At 43.7% G+C, this 14,927-nt stretch overlaps 1 protein-coding gene across 2 annotated transcripts in view; it reads left to right on the top strand.

The window, feature by feature from the left end:
- The first annotated feature begins 2,975 nt into the window (after positions 1-2,975).
- Dcps (decapping enzyme, scavenger) overlaps positions 2,976-14,927 on the top strand; it is a 47,436-nt gene continuing 35,484 nt past the window's right edge. Inside the window, exons 1-2 of one of the 2 annotated variants that reach the window (XM_060371514.1) lie at positions 2,976-3,244; positions 4,638-4,812. In XM_060371514.1, the coding sequence (XP_060227497.1) occupies positions 3,047-3,244; positions 4,638-4,812 (373 nt within the window). In that variant the 5' untranslated portion in view covers positions 2,976-3,046. The remainder of the gene's footprint in view (positions 3,245-4,637; positions 4,813-14,927) is intronic. The other variant, XM_021648414.2, reaches the window with a different exon arrangement.

The raw sequence follows: 14,927 nt of genomic DNA, 5'->3' as shown, positions 1-14,927 counted from the left end.
AGGTAGAAGAGAGAACAATTTAAGGCCTACGGGTTGAGACCTTAAGCTCTCAAAACCTGCCCCTGATGACATACTTCCTCCAGCAAGGCCATACCTTCTAATCTTCCCCAAACAGCTCCATCAACCAGGAATCAAGTATCCAAATGCTGGAGGCTATATTCATTCATATGTATGTTCCTGTGTAACTAGATATTTTCCTTCTGGGACATCAGCTGAGCAGTAAGGTCAGCTGGGTGCTTTCTCTGCCTCTCTGAGCTAGGAGGTTTTTCACCCCAGCACCTTGCTCCTGAGTCTTTATTGGTAAAATCTAACAGTTGGAATTTTCTTTTTTTAAAACAACAAATTCCTTCCAAGAACAGCACTAAGATGACCTAACAATCTTCCAGGAGTGTGATTGTTTGAATGAGGATGACCCCCATTGGCTCATGTATGTTAATACTTAGTCCCCAGTTGGTGGAACTGATAAGGAAGTGCGTCCTTGTTGGAAGAGGTGTGTCACTGGGGTTGGACTTTGAGGTTTTAAAAGATTTGCATTATTCCCAGTGTCTCTTTATGTTAGTCTGCCTCAGGTCTCAAGATGTGAGCTCTCAGCTCTGGCTCTATCACCAGGCTGCCTGCCTGTTACCATGCTCCTTGCTCTAATAGTCACAAACCTTAACCTTTTGAAATTATAAACCCAAATAGACTCTTTCTTCTATGAGTTGCCTTGGTCATGATATCTTAACACAGGCATAGACAGTAACTAATACAAGTAGTGTGCTGCCTAGTTTTATATCAACTTGATACAAGCTAGAGTTATTTTGGAAGAAGGAACTTTAATTGAAAAAAATATCCCCACCAGATTGGCTGTGGGCAAGCCTAGGGTACATTTTCCGGGTTGATGATTGATGTGGAAGGACCTAAGCCCATTATGGGTGGTGCCATCCCTGGGCTGGTGGTTCTGGGATAAGAAAGCATACCATGACACTCACGTGGAGATAAGAAAACAATTTTATAGAGCAGATTCTCCTCTTCCACCTCTATGTGAGTTCTAGGTATGGAACTCAGGACATCATGCTTTCCAGGTTACTTTAGCTGCTGAGCCATCTTGCTAACCCTTCCTTGAAAGATGAAAAAGAAAGAAAACATTGTGTCCTGTTATCTAGTCTCTCTTGATCGTGTGTGAAATGGAAACATCTAGAAAGTATATAAAACAAGTCCCTACTTAAATAAGAATCAAATTTAAAGCAAAGTTAAGGTTCTTTTAAACATGTTTATAATTAATGTCTTATATGTAGGTGTCTTTGTATGTGTGTGTGTGTTTGGTATTTTTGTTGTCTGAGACATTATCTCTCTATGAATCCCAGGATGGCCTTTAATTCATGATTCTCCTGCCTCTGCCTCCCATGTGCTGGAATGCCATCATGCCCAGAAATTTGGCTTGTTTGATTTATAAACTCTTGTTTGACTTTTGTGAACTGGGCAGCTTTGTTTCCTTGTATTATCTTATTCAGTGTGCTTCTCTGATTTTCTGTCTAGTGGAGACACACAATGGTTCTGAGGCCCTAGTGTGAAGATGGCCAACCAATGGTCTGTGATTCTTAGGACTATGGCCAATAATGTGGATTATAACCCTTATCGGATAACACAGCTGTCTTCTCTTTATGGCTTGTGTCTATATAAAGAAATTTTGTTTTTTTTACTGAAAAGTAATAAAAAATTTAAAGATACGGGTGGTAGAGCTAATCTTTATCTGTAAGTTGAATTTGTTTCATTTCATGAACAAAATCATTTTTTTCTTACAAATAGCTTTTGTTCCTATGGAGAGTTGTAAAACAGTGTTTTATTAATTTTTGCACACCTGCACACAATGAATGAATGAATGAATGAACACACCAAACACAAATTAAGTATTGAATTTAATTAATTATTAAATTTAGTGCATGTCTGTACTCTTGTTGGGTTCAGTTTTAAGACAGCCTGTCTCAATTTTTGTTTCGTTTTTGTTTTTTGAGACAGGGTTTCTCTGTGTATCCTTGGCTGTCCTGGACTTCCTCTGTAGACCAGGGTTGGTCTCAAACTCACAGAGATCCGCCTACTGCTGCCTCCGCAGTCCCGGGGTCACAGGCGTGCGCCACTGCGCTGGGCAAAACAGCCAGTCTCAAAAAACCAAAACACAAACATAACAAAATCCCCACATTTAATGTTCCAGATTTAGAATTGTCTCCGAAATAATTTATGAAACAGTAGATTTTTTTTTTTTTCTGAGTATATCATTCCTTGTTAGTTAAGGAGAAGCAATCTAAAAACAGCTACACTCACTAGAGGGCGCTGTCACTGCTTGTTGCTCAAACAGCAGGATACAAAAGAGGCCCCAAAACCAGCACTTTTAAAAAGGCCCCTTACGCTGGCGGTGGTGGTGCACACCTTTAATCCCAGTATTGGGGAGGCAAAGGCAGGTGTATCTCAGTGAGTTCGAGGCCAGACTGGTCTACAGAGTGAGTTCCAGGACAGCCAGAGCTACACAGAGAAACCCTGTCTCAAGGCAAGACAAAACCAAACAACAACAACACACACACACAATAAGAAATAAAATAGCTTGTAGATTTATTTTAAAAAACATTCCTTCCAGGTCCATCTCGTGAGTGGGGATGTTAATGTAAAACGTCAGTATTTAACATTCTGTGTCCAACATACAGAACTCAAAGTTGTTTTCGGTTTCCCGCCGCAGGCACTGGGCTGAGGCGAGGTGTGTCTCTTCATCGCCACACACCGCCTCGTTAGGACCTCACGGCCTGCCAGCAGGACCCCAGCAGGGGCTCAGTGAATCGAACTAAAGCTGCTCCTCTGCAAAGGTCATCGGAAGACCCTCCTCTCAAACAAGGAAAAGACCCGCAGAAGAGGACAGCAACCTGAAGCACGCCGGGAAATGGAGTAGCTGCCTTGCCTGCGCAGAGCATGCCGGGAGTTGAAGTTCAGCTCCTCACAGGCCGTGAGAAGGGACCGCTAGGGGCGTGGGCAGCGGCTCCTGCGTGCAGGCAGGCGGGTACCGCTGTTCCCGGGCAGTATGGCGGATACAGCGCCTCAGCTGAAGAGAAAGCGCGAAGCGGAGGCAGAGGAGGCAGAAACCCCCAGCACAGAGGAGAAGGAAGCAGGCGTTGGCAATGGTACCTCTGAACCTGTCCGCTTGCCGTTCTCCGGCTTTAAAGTACAAAAAGTGCTGAGGGAGTCTGCGCGGGACAAAATTATTTTCCTGCATGGGAAGGTACCATTAAACACCCCGGGGGAAGCGGGAAGGAAGGAACCAATCTTCGTGTCAGAAGCGGAGCTTTTTTCATTGGAAACTACCAATCACGTCATTCGGGGAAGGTGGCGTGTACCGCCAGTGTGATGCTGGAGCGAGAAGGTTACTGTGCAATTAAAGGAATGCACACAGCTAGGTCTAGTTGCTCCAATTTCTCCTTCCCTAGAAATACCATGTTAAATTCCCCAAGCCATTCATCATCTTATTTTACGTATTTTACTCCAGGAATTTAGCAGATGTTTGCTCTGGGCCCTGTCCCTGGAAGGGATGAGATGACCTAGATGTGGTTCCTGTTTTATGTGACTTCAGCCTAAATTGTTAACCCCTTTCACATGCTGTGCACTCTCACGTATGCACCCAGGCATGTGCTTGGGATGTGGAGATGATAATTCCTGTTCTGGGAGGAAAGCATGTTTGTGGAGGCAGATATGCTGCTGGCTCTTAACACCATGTGCTTAGCTGTGTTAAACTTAGCTTAAACTACTGAGAAGGCCTAGTCAAGGCAGATACCAGAGTTTCCCTAGGATGGGATGCTTAAAACTTTCCTTGTGACTTTATTCTGATGAGAAAGTTTTACAGAACCCTGGAGATATAGGCATATAAAATAGGTATACAAATCAAACATTTACTGATAATGAATCATAAGAAAATTAAAATAGATGGCAGCTGAAAAACTTTGAATCTTTTGGAAGAATGGTCTGAGAATTTCTATGAGGATTTTTATTAAGATGCCTTTTCTCGGGGAAGTGAGTGCTGTACTTCCTCAGAAAGGAGTCCTCAGGGAAGGAAATACAGGTGCTGTGGTTTAAGAGGCCCTCCTATCAAAAGTGCTGGGATTTTTATTATTATATCTTTGCTTTATTAGTGTGTGTGTTTGTGTTTGAGTATGTGTCCATGTGTAGGCCAGAAGGCAACTTCAGGTATTGTTTCTGTCTTGTTTTTTTGCTTGTTTGTATTGTTTTTTGGTTCGAGATTTCTCACTGATGAAGAACTTGCTGATTAGGCCAGGCTCGTTAGCCAGCAGGCCCCATGGTTCACTTATCTCTGCCTTTCAGTTCTGGGCTTTTAAGTAGCACCATCACACCCAGCTGGCTCGCTCGCCCTTCCTTCTTCCCTCCCTCCCTTTTTTCCTGGCTTTTCCAGACAGGATTTCTCTCGCTCCCAGCTTTTTCACATGGGTTCTGTAAATGGACACTAAGGTCCTCATGCTTGCACAGAATGCATTTTATCAACAAATCTATTTTTCTAGCTCCAGGTGCTGGGATTTCAGAGGCCTTGGAAGCTTCTACATGCACTGTAGAGGCTTTTCTAGTGGCGCTGACCTTGGGCCCACTAATGACATCTTTGCCTGCAGGTGAACGAGGACTCTGGGGATACATGTGGAGAGGATGCTGTTGTGATCTTGGAGAAGACACCGTTTCAGGTAGAACACGTGGCACAGCTCCTGACAGGGAGCCCCGATCTCAAGTTGCAGTTCTCCAACGATATCTACAGCACCTATAACCTGTTTCCTCCAAGGCATCTGAGTGGTGAGCAGATGGTTGCATATGGGGAGAAACGAAAGGCTGTGGTGAATAGACTCTCTTTCAAAATGGAAAGTTCTAGGATAGTAGTTCTAAATGAAAGAGGGAGGGCATTTCCCTCCAGAGAACTCGGCAATCTCTCAAGACAATTTTGGTTGTTGGAACTGGGTGTGCGTGTGCTACTGATATCTAGCGTATAGAGGATAGGTTTTCTGGGAAGCATCCCACAGTGCACAGAATGGGCTGCCACAACAGAAAACTGCTGTGAATGCCGAAGTGGAGAAATCCTTCCTGGGCCAGTGTATTTGGGGGAGAAAGTGTGATTCATGAGACGGAATAATAAATTTATCTATTCATAGATGTAGCTGATAATTTCCAACACCTCTTAACCTTTACTATTATGCTAACTTAGGATGTAACATTTAATACATTTAATTTATAGGACAACACTATTGTGAGGTGAGGAAACTATAGATTTGAAAAGCTAAGTAACCAGTTCAAAATTGCACACCAGTAGGTGACAGGAAAATGAAGTGTTTCAGTAGGCAGAGATCTCACCACTCTGAAACCATGCCACGTGCTGGGTGCACAGGTAGTCCCTTCCCTGAAGAATCCCACTTCCTGGTAGAAGAGACAGACAGGATGATCAAGCAGGATGAACTTGAGTAGGGCAGGAACATATGGGTAACAGAAATTTGTTTTTGATTGAAAACATTCGTGTGTCTGTGTCTGTATGTATGAGTGTGTGCATGTATGTCTGTACACCGTATGTATGCAGAGCACACAGAGACCAAGCCAGAAGAGTGTTAGGTCCCCTGGGACTGGAGTTACAGAGACTTAAGAGACACTGTGTGGGTGCTGGGAATTGAACCTGAGTCTTCTGGAAAAGCAGTCAGTACTTAAATACTGAACCACCTCTCTAGACTTGAAAGCATTTTTTAAAAATTTTTTATTAATTACACTTTATTCATTTTGTATCCCCCATAAGCCCCTCCCTCCTCCCCTCCCGATCCCACCCTCCCTCCCCTTTCTGCATGCATGCCACTCCCCAAGTCCACTGATAGGGGAGGTTCTCCTCTCCTTCTTTCTGATCTTAGTCTATCAGTTCTTGAAAGCATTTTTTTAATTTACTAAAAAGATAAATGTTCCATGCCCCAAGCAAGAGATAACATGTCAAAATTTTGTAGTCTACACATGAGAGAAATGAGTTGACCTTAATGGTTCCCAATTGGGAAATTCTAGAATATGTTTTACGTACATGGTGATTTGGTCACACCCTTGTGTATTCTTATTTGCCAGTTGGCATTTAAGAACAATTGGGCTTTCCAGATATCCTGCCCCAATGTCATCTTAAAAATTTTTTTTAAAGATTTATTTATTATGAATACAATGTTCTGCCTGCATGCCAGAAGAGGGCACCAGAACTCATTATAGATGGTTATGAGCCACCATGTAGTTGCTGGAAATTGAACTCAGGACCTCTGGAAGAGCAGCCAGTGCTCTTAACCTCAGAGCCATCTCTCCAGCTCCCCAATGTCTTTTCTTTAGTCTTTTCCACAGCTTTGTAACTGAGGGCTATTGTTCTTTGAAAGACATGTAATCACTTGAAATGAGACAAGCAAGCCTTACAGAGTAGCCAGCACAAGATCCTGCTTTTGACTGAAAGATTCTTTGGTTTAAGTTGATGGAAATTGACAGCTGTATTTACTTTCTTAAGTGTTGACCTTTTAGTAATTGTAGCTACTATTACTATTTTGATGTGCTGGGCCCTGTGCTAAGTACCATCACTTCAGAGTTGAGTAAGATGCCATCTTTGACCCTTAGGCATGTGTAGGGCAGTGGCAAGAGAGCCACGAGTTATTGTGAGGAAGTAGAGAGACAAATGCTATGACTCTTTCTACCTGGGTGGAAGCTTTGGCCATAAGCCTGTACTCCCAGGTCATGGAAAGCTGAAGCAGAAGGCTCAAAAGCTTAAGGCCTATGTCTAGACAACTTAGTGAGACCCTATCTTATATAAAAAGTGAAAGAACACTGAGGCTGTAGCTTAACTGTAGAGTGCTTGCACAAGTGTGGGGCCCTAGTCTACTCCCCTGTAACGACAGAAAGAAAGAGAAAGAATGTGAGGCCTGGACAGGGAGCAGAGGTCTGACATCTTGGGAATCACTCTCTTGGTTGCAGAGAACACTCAGTACTTTAGCCACAGGCCAAATTTTTTCTGCTTTGTCCTATCCGCGTGTGGTGTTCTGTGTGGTGTTCAGTGTTGGTGTGTGGCATGGGCAGTTGAGGAAAAGCCCTCCATGTGCTGGTCTTTGACAGCTTTTATATTTCCCAAGGCTTGACAGCAGTGAGCTGTGGCAGCAGGCTTGCAGGCATGTTCTAGTCCTTGTTCAGGCCTCAGGTATCCGGACCTTGAGTTCAGTGAGTGTTAGAGCTCTTGTGTAAGTCAGGAGGATTCCATAGCATTTGATACCAGCCGGTGTTACAGATTTTGGCGTAGGGTATCTGAAAATGTTGATTTTAACGAATTGACAGTTTTCTGGAACTCTTCTAGCGATCTGTTTCTCTTCTCTGATCCTTTATAGTCTTTTATCCCTTTTCACCCTCTGCCCTTTCTTTCCCTTCTCTCTACTTTAAAAAATTTTTATTTATTTTGTATGTATGTGGTATTTGCTTGCATGTATGTCTGTACACCATGTGTGGTCAGTGCCCTTGGAGGCCAGAAGAGGGCATCAGATTCCTTGGAATTGGAATTACAGATGGCTGTGGGGATCAAGTGGGAACAACTCCCAATCCTCTGGAAGAGCAGCCAGTGTTCTTAACCGTTGAGCTACCTCTCCAGTCCCCTTCTCGCTACTTCTTGTTTCTCTCACCCTTCTTTACTTGCACTGTTCACTCTTGAACTGCTGCTTTTGTGGAGCCTTGCCGGTTTTGCGGGACCGCCCAGCTGTCACTGCCATTGCTTTTCCACCCCTCTGTGGTTGCTGCCACTCTGCTATCTCTGTTGCTCCTTTCTTTGTGTTGTCAGCTCAGCTGCTTAAACAAAAGTAGTCAAGCAAAGACCACTTATGAGAAGACATTTATTGGGTCTAATTGGGCAGAAGAGAGTCCCCTAGCCTGTCTGTTACAGAGGGAATGGTGCCTCGATCATGCAAATGAAGGTATGTGTTCTCATGAATCATGGCATTGTCTCTTTTGTGCCAGTCACAGCAGTCCCTCTGCAAGTGCGTCAGGACAAATGCTCCATATCTAGCCTGACTAGACCTAGGTTATAGGCTATCACACCCACTGAGGGTTGTGATGGCAATAAGTCTGGTACAAACTATTTGAAATGGTTGTGGCTGGGACTGTGCCTTCAGGAGCTGGTGATATCTCTCAGTTTACTTAAGTGAACGAATTTCTGCTCATAGCCAGGGAGGGAATGAAAATAATAATAATAATAATAATAATAATATAATAACAGCACACCTAACATGCAAATGAAGGTTTGTATTTGTGCCCAGTCACATGTATTCCTTTTGCTAGGTCACTGGAATAAGTGCTCCCTCTCTGGCCCAGGTAAATGCTTGCAGAGTCCTCTGGAGTGCAGCAAAGCTTGTAATAGCCGAAAGTCTGTTATAAACTATTTGAAATAGTCAAAGCTAGCTGTGGTTGCTTGTCAGGAACCCAGACAATTAGCTGTGATTGTTGTATAGTTTCTTCATGTCATCTGTAGAGCATTTAAAATGGTCAGTGCTGGCTGGCTGGTTGACTGACACCCATTTTGCTTAAGGCGGCTGGGAGTTCAGCAACTCAGTTTTGGAGTCAGGTTGCCCCATTACCCAGTGGTTTGGCTTATTTACAGAAAAAAAAGAACATCAGAAGCAATGATTACCAATGTTTACTGTAAGGACTTACTTATTAGTACTGACATCCATTTTAACAGATGTCAGCAGTACAAGGAGAATCTATCCATAGATTCCTTTTTCTGTGGGACACAAGGTGGCAGTGTTACCAAAGTATTCTGACCCTTAGTGCTCCAGCTCTGGGCATCCTAGTCAGGCCCTACTTAGGGCCTTGTGTGGCCCCCGCCTCTCTGTTCTCGGACTCAGGATTACAGTTCACTCTGGCCTATCCCTACCCCAAGTGCCTTCAAGTGAAGTTCCTGCAGCCTTAGTCCTCTGTGCTCAGTACACAGTTGTATCTTTGAAGTGTTTTTCCTGATCTCTGGCTGCTTCTCTAGCCTTCCTTTACATAATATCACCTGTCTAGGTTTAATGAAGTTTTGGTTTCTTTGTATGTTATGTAAATATATTTTTGTTTTAATCCCAAGTGTGGCATTTTAGTTGGGCTATAGTTTGTCCACACCTGTTAATTGTCTTCAGCAGAACATGGCTCTTGCCAGCTGGTAACAGCTTTCTACATGCTTCATGGAAAGTAGCATGGCCTAGCACTCTGAGAGTATAAATATGAGAGTGAGAAAGAGATTGTGTGGCATTCAGTGCTGGCGTGTGGTGTTCTGTGTGGTGTTCAGTGTTGGTGTGTGGCATGGAGCAGTTTGGAGAAACCAGAGACGAGAGACAATGTGGCACTTCGGGGTAGACAGATGGAGAGAAATGTTTTGAGTGCAGCGGTGTGGAGGAGACTGCTAGCAGTGTCTGCAGTTGACAGAGATTGGTATAGAGTCTTAAAATAACCAACCCCTTGACCTTAAATAGCTGGAAGAAGTAAAGGGGTCTAGGGCCCCCTCTATCCACTAATCTTTTCTCTCTTACTTAAGGTTGGGGGATTGGTGGAAGGGAGGTAGAGGCCTCAATACCCCAAGTAAAGTAGAGTTTTAAAAAAGGCTGCTACAGGTGGATTTCTGCTACAACCAGGAGAGGTGCCCCCACCCATCTGTCTGCTATCTTGGACTTAACATAAATCAGGGATTTGATTGATTTCTTCTGGTGTTTCTTTAAATGACTGGAAATGTGTTCTTCTTCTAATCTGAGAGTGCAGCCTGGTGTGGTAACTCACGCTTTTAATCCCAGCACTCGGGGAGGTAGAGGTAAGTGGGTCTCTGTGAGATCAAAACAAGTCCAGGACAGCCAAGCTTACACAGAGAAACCCTGCGTTGAAAAACAAAGCAACAAACAAAACAAATCTGAGAGTGTGTGGTATCCTCCTATTTATTCCCTTCACATTCTCAGCTGACCAGAGGAGGCAGCCTCTGCAAGCCACTCATGGTTCCTTCCACCAGTGATATCATCAAGGGAGCCTAGGCTTGGGAACTAGGCTTACTTAAGTTCTGTCTCAGTGCTGACACTTCCCTATTGATACAGAGTAAGGAGTTGGGTCAGGCAGACTAGAGTTGGAGTCCTGGTGCTGACCTTACCCACTGAAAAAGCCCTGAGCATTGTTTCTTTACTTCACGACTGTGAGGGTCTTCTCTGTCCAGATGTTTCAGTGTGCGAGTACAAACAACATGTGTCAGTTCTCTTCTGAGTCTTGGGGGGAAGACAGACAACAAACAAGTGAACACTGTCTCAGTGGCCACGGGCAGAGAGCTGCCCAGACTGAGACCAACGGGCTCTGCAAGTAGAGGTCGTACGTAAGCAGGGACCCGATGGTTGAGAGGGAAGGAGCCCGAGAAAGATAGGGGGAGAATGGTCTAGGTTTGAGAAGGGCGTGTGGTCTGGAGAAGAAAGAGGAACAGAAAGGAGGCTGTTGCCTGTTGTGTTGGAAATACAGGTGAGAACAGAGGCTGAGACATGGACACAGAAGTCTGTGAAGTGACTTAAGCTTTTTTTCTTTGTTAAACTGAGCTGAATATATCTTGATGGACAGTTATGAAATAGATAAGGGAGTATTTTGCAACAGGTTTTAGTCTCAGTCCTCAGTGAGAAGTACATTTTATTTTATGATTTTTACACATATAAATAAGTGTACATGAATATAAGTGGACCCAGAGGTTTCACAAAACCAAATGACTTTATTGATGTATTACCAGTAGTTTTCTACTTCTTTCAGGTCTTGTTTGCTTCCTTTTTTAAATGCTGGGTTAACCTCCTAAAGTGATGTCATAGGTTTCAGCCCACTGAGATAAGTAAGGTGTACAAAGCTCTTAAAACCACAGCAGGCATACGGTACGGATTTAAGAGTGCCTCTGTGTTATCTCTTACTACTTTTACAGCTTTCCCATTTTCGGATCCTTGACTGTCACACAGGAAATATGCCTGGGCTTGACCATGGTAGGTGGCAAACATGAAGAGCCTGTGGGCCAGCTTGTTGGCATCTCACATACTTGGTCTTCTTGTGCCATCCTGGTAGGGCAGAGCCATGTTGGCTCCTCCTCCTGCCTTGGCTCCTGCAGCCTGTTAATGGAGTCTTTCTTTGAGGTCTGTGTTTGACCCAGGGAAGAAGAGGGAGACAGTAGTGGAGAGGTGTGGCTCAGAAATAAAGACTGTCTTTAAAAGGGCTGATTGTTCACCATTGTAAAGCAGGGTGTGGAAGCTCAGGTTTACTGGAGGAGACAGGAGTCTGAGTGAGAGGCCTGGACAGGGAGCAGAGGTCTGACATCTTGGGAATCACTCTCTTGGTTGCAGAGAACACTCAGTACTTTAGCCACAGGCCAAATTTTTTCTGCTTTGTCCTATCTGCAGAGGCAAAACTCAAATTCTGGAAGGAGGAGGAAGGATTTGTTTGGGAGGAGCATTTTAAAAGATTATTCTCAGAAGAGTTTCCCTGGAGGAACTGTTCATGGTAGAAAAAACTAGAATTAGTCAAGTAGTGGTAGAGAAAATCAGTATTTTAGGTGAAATCCCAAAGTGGACTACCTCTCTCTGGCAGTGGAAATGAACTATAGCTGCATATATCCATGGAGGCTAAATCACTAGGTGGGGCAAGAAAGCAAGTAGTACACATGATGTGATTCTGGTGATATGAACAAGCAGATGTAAACAGTATGCTGCTTAGGCATGTATGCATTTGTGATAGTGCTGTGAGCACAAGAAAGAAATCATCAATCCTGAAATCAAAATGGTGGGGCAGGGCAGGGAAGTTTGGGTAACATTCTGTCTCTTTAACCATGTGTTCTGAGTTATGGGTATTTTTTAAATTTTATTTTAGTCTCTAAGTGGTTTATGCCACACACACAAACACACATACACAGAGGGAGCTGCGGTGAGACAGACAGACACACAGACAGACAGACACACACATAGAGGCAGCTGCGGTAGACAGACATTTGTTTTTTATGGGTACAAATATATGTTTCCTAGTTAATACATAAGAAAACTGGCCCTTTTTTAGATGGATTAAAAATATTTTCCTATACATTTAAATGGTTCCATCCTCATTCTTACTTTTTTTTTTTTTAATTTTTATTTTTTAAGTCGCTTGTTGAAAGTGAAAGTGTTGAGTTTCAGCATTCTAGATTTGGGGCATTATCAGGCTTCTTTTTCTGCATGACTCCTCTTCTATGGGGCAGGGGCATGATCAGGCCAGATTATTTCCTTTCCTGAAGATAAGGGAGCCCTGTGTTGTTCTCAGAGGCATCCCAAGATGATGCCAGCCCCGACAGAATAAAGCAGTGTGGCAGATCCTCCAGCCATTGGAAGAAGCCTGGGTACCAGGGTCTATTGGTGCCTCTCCAGCACAGATTGGCACAAGCCCCTCAGCAATCCTCTGTGATGTCCTCGGCAGCCCTTCCACTGCAGCTGAGCCAAGGGACAAGAGTTATCTGAACAGTGGCCAGCAAGGAATGTCTTGCCAGACAAGTCTCAGCCAAAACACTACCAGCATGCTGTGATCATCAGACCAGAAAATGTCACTGAATTGCAGAGACTCAGTTTCTCTGAATGATAAGTGGGGAATCAGAAAGACGGCTTGCCCACCTAAGAATTTTTTTTTACCATATGAAATCATAAGAGTCTCAGGTTGAATGGAGTTAAAATAAAATGTCAGACTTTATTAGTAAATAGCTCTTCACTTTAATTGTTCAGCAGAATTGTTTAAGTCTCTGGGGGAGGGTTGGGCATTTGTCAGAGTCAGAAGTGCAGTTACCTGGTCAGATAATCAGAGGCTTGTAGTGGGGGTGAACAGACTCTTAACTGCTGTGCCCTCTTCCCACTGCCATTCTCAGAAGCAACCACACCATTACCAGTGTAAATGAGACCCTGTCTGGGGAAAAAAAAAAAAAGAGAGAGAAAACTACTACCACCACCACCTAAAAAATAAATAAATAAAAAATAAAAACAAGTTCCTTGGGTTCATGCTTCTGGTGGCGTCTTCCAAACACTGACTCTAAATATTCAGTTATTCAGTTTTTTCTTGATCCATTAAGAAAATAAAGTATCCTCAGAAAAGGGGGGCCCCTCTGCCCAACCCACCCCAGCTCATCAAATTGTATCAGGACTGAGCAAATCTTCCCCTGTGGCCTGGCAAGGAGCCCCACGAGGGGGAAGTGATCAAAAAGCAGGCAACAGAGTCCATCTCAGAAACAGCTCCTGCTCCCCTTATTAGGGAACCCACATGAAGACTGAGCTGCCCATTGGCTATATCTATCTATGGGACCAAGGTCCAGTACATGCCTGGTCCTTGGTTGGTGTTTCTGTCTCCTGGTAAGCCCCCTGGGCTTTGGTCAGTTGGCTCTGTTGGTCTTCTTGTGGAGCTCCTGTCCCCTCCTTTTATCCTTCCCCCAACTCTTCCATAAGTCTCCCTGAGCTCCACCTAATATTTGGATGTGAATTTCAACATTTATTTCTATCTGCTGCTGGTTGGAGCCTCTCAGGTGACAGCTATGCTAGGCTCCCATCTGCAAACACAGCAGAGTATCATTAATAGTGTCAGGGGTTGGCTCTCTCCCATGGGATGGGTCTCAGGTTGGGCCAGGCAATGGTTGGACATTCCCTCAATCTCTGCTCTATTTTTATCCCTGCACATCTTGTGGGTGGGGTAAATTTTGGGTCAAAGTTTTTGTGGGTGGGTTGGTTTTCCTCTTTCTCTGCTAGGAGTCCTGTCTAGTTAGAGGGTGGCCTCTTCAGTCTTCATGACCCCTGCTATTAGGCTTCTCAGCTAGAGTCACTCCCATATTTGAGGGGGTGTAGGAGAGAGAGTGAGGGAGGGTGGGATGATTGGGATGTAAAGTGAATGAATGAATGAATAGATTAATTAAAAAAAAAGTAGGGGCTGGAGAGCTGGCTCAGTGGTTAAGAGCACTGACTGCTCTTCCAGAGGATCTGGGTTCAATTCCCAGCACCCACATGGCAGCTTACAACTGTCTGTAACTGTCTGACACCCTCACACAGACATACATGCAGGCAAAACACCAATGCGTATAAAAAAAGAAAAGGAAAGTAAAGTATTGCTTGGCTTGGTGGCATAAGCCTTTAATACCAGCACTTGGGAAGCAGAGGAAGGTGGATATCTGAGTTTAAGGCCAGCCTGGTCTATACAGTGAGTTCCAGGACAGCCAGGACAGCCAGGACTACACAGAAAAACTGTCTCAAAAAAAGAAAAAGAGAGAGACAAAGAAAGAATCAACTATTTCTTGTTCCTCATTTCCTGTACTACCATTTTTTATGTATCTGCTTGTGGAACCCTAAGTGTCTTTAAACCTACCATGTTTGTTGTTGTTGTTGGTTTTTAATGCAAATCAGGTGAAAATATGTCCAACGTTTCCACTGTTTCTTCTGCCTTTTACTGTTTCCTTCTGTCACTGTCTTTTTAACTTTCATCTTTTTTTACTTCACATTGCCAGTGTGTTCCGTTACATAGTCTTTTGTTTTTTTGTAGTACCAGGGATTGAACCTGGGGCCTCAAGCATGCCAGGCAAATATCTCCAGCCAGGTTGGGTAATCTTTCATTCTTTGTCACAATGTTGGTTCTAAGTTAAAAAATCACTGAACAGTACTTCTCTTATTTTGGCATTTTAATATTTGCTGCATGCCCAAGCAGAGTGCAGTATTGTAGCTTCTTTCCCACCTTCATAGTGAATATCACTGTGCTTGTGATATCCAAGTTCAGTGATTCTCATCACTGAATTACATTGCTTTTTAGTCTGAGTAACACTTGAACCAGTGGTTTTTTTTGTTTTTTTTTTTTTTTTTTAATCAGCTTTTACTTTTTTCTTGGTGTTTCTGGATGCCCCTCTTCACTGTGTT

This window comes from Meriones unguiculatus, chromosome 1, assembly GCF_030254825.1.
Source record: "Meriones unguiculatus strain TT.TT164.6M chromosome 1, Bangor_MerUng_6.1, whole genome shotgun sequence".
Taxonomy (NCBI): domain Eukaryota; kingdom Metazoa; phylum Chordata; class Mammalia; order Rodentia; family Muridae; genus Meriones; species Meriones unguiculatus.
Note: the sequence above shows the minus strand (reverse complement) of the source record. Positions and strands in the feature narration are given on the sequence as shown.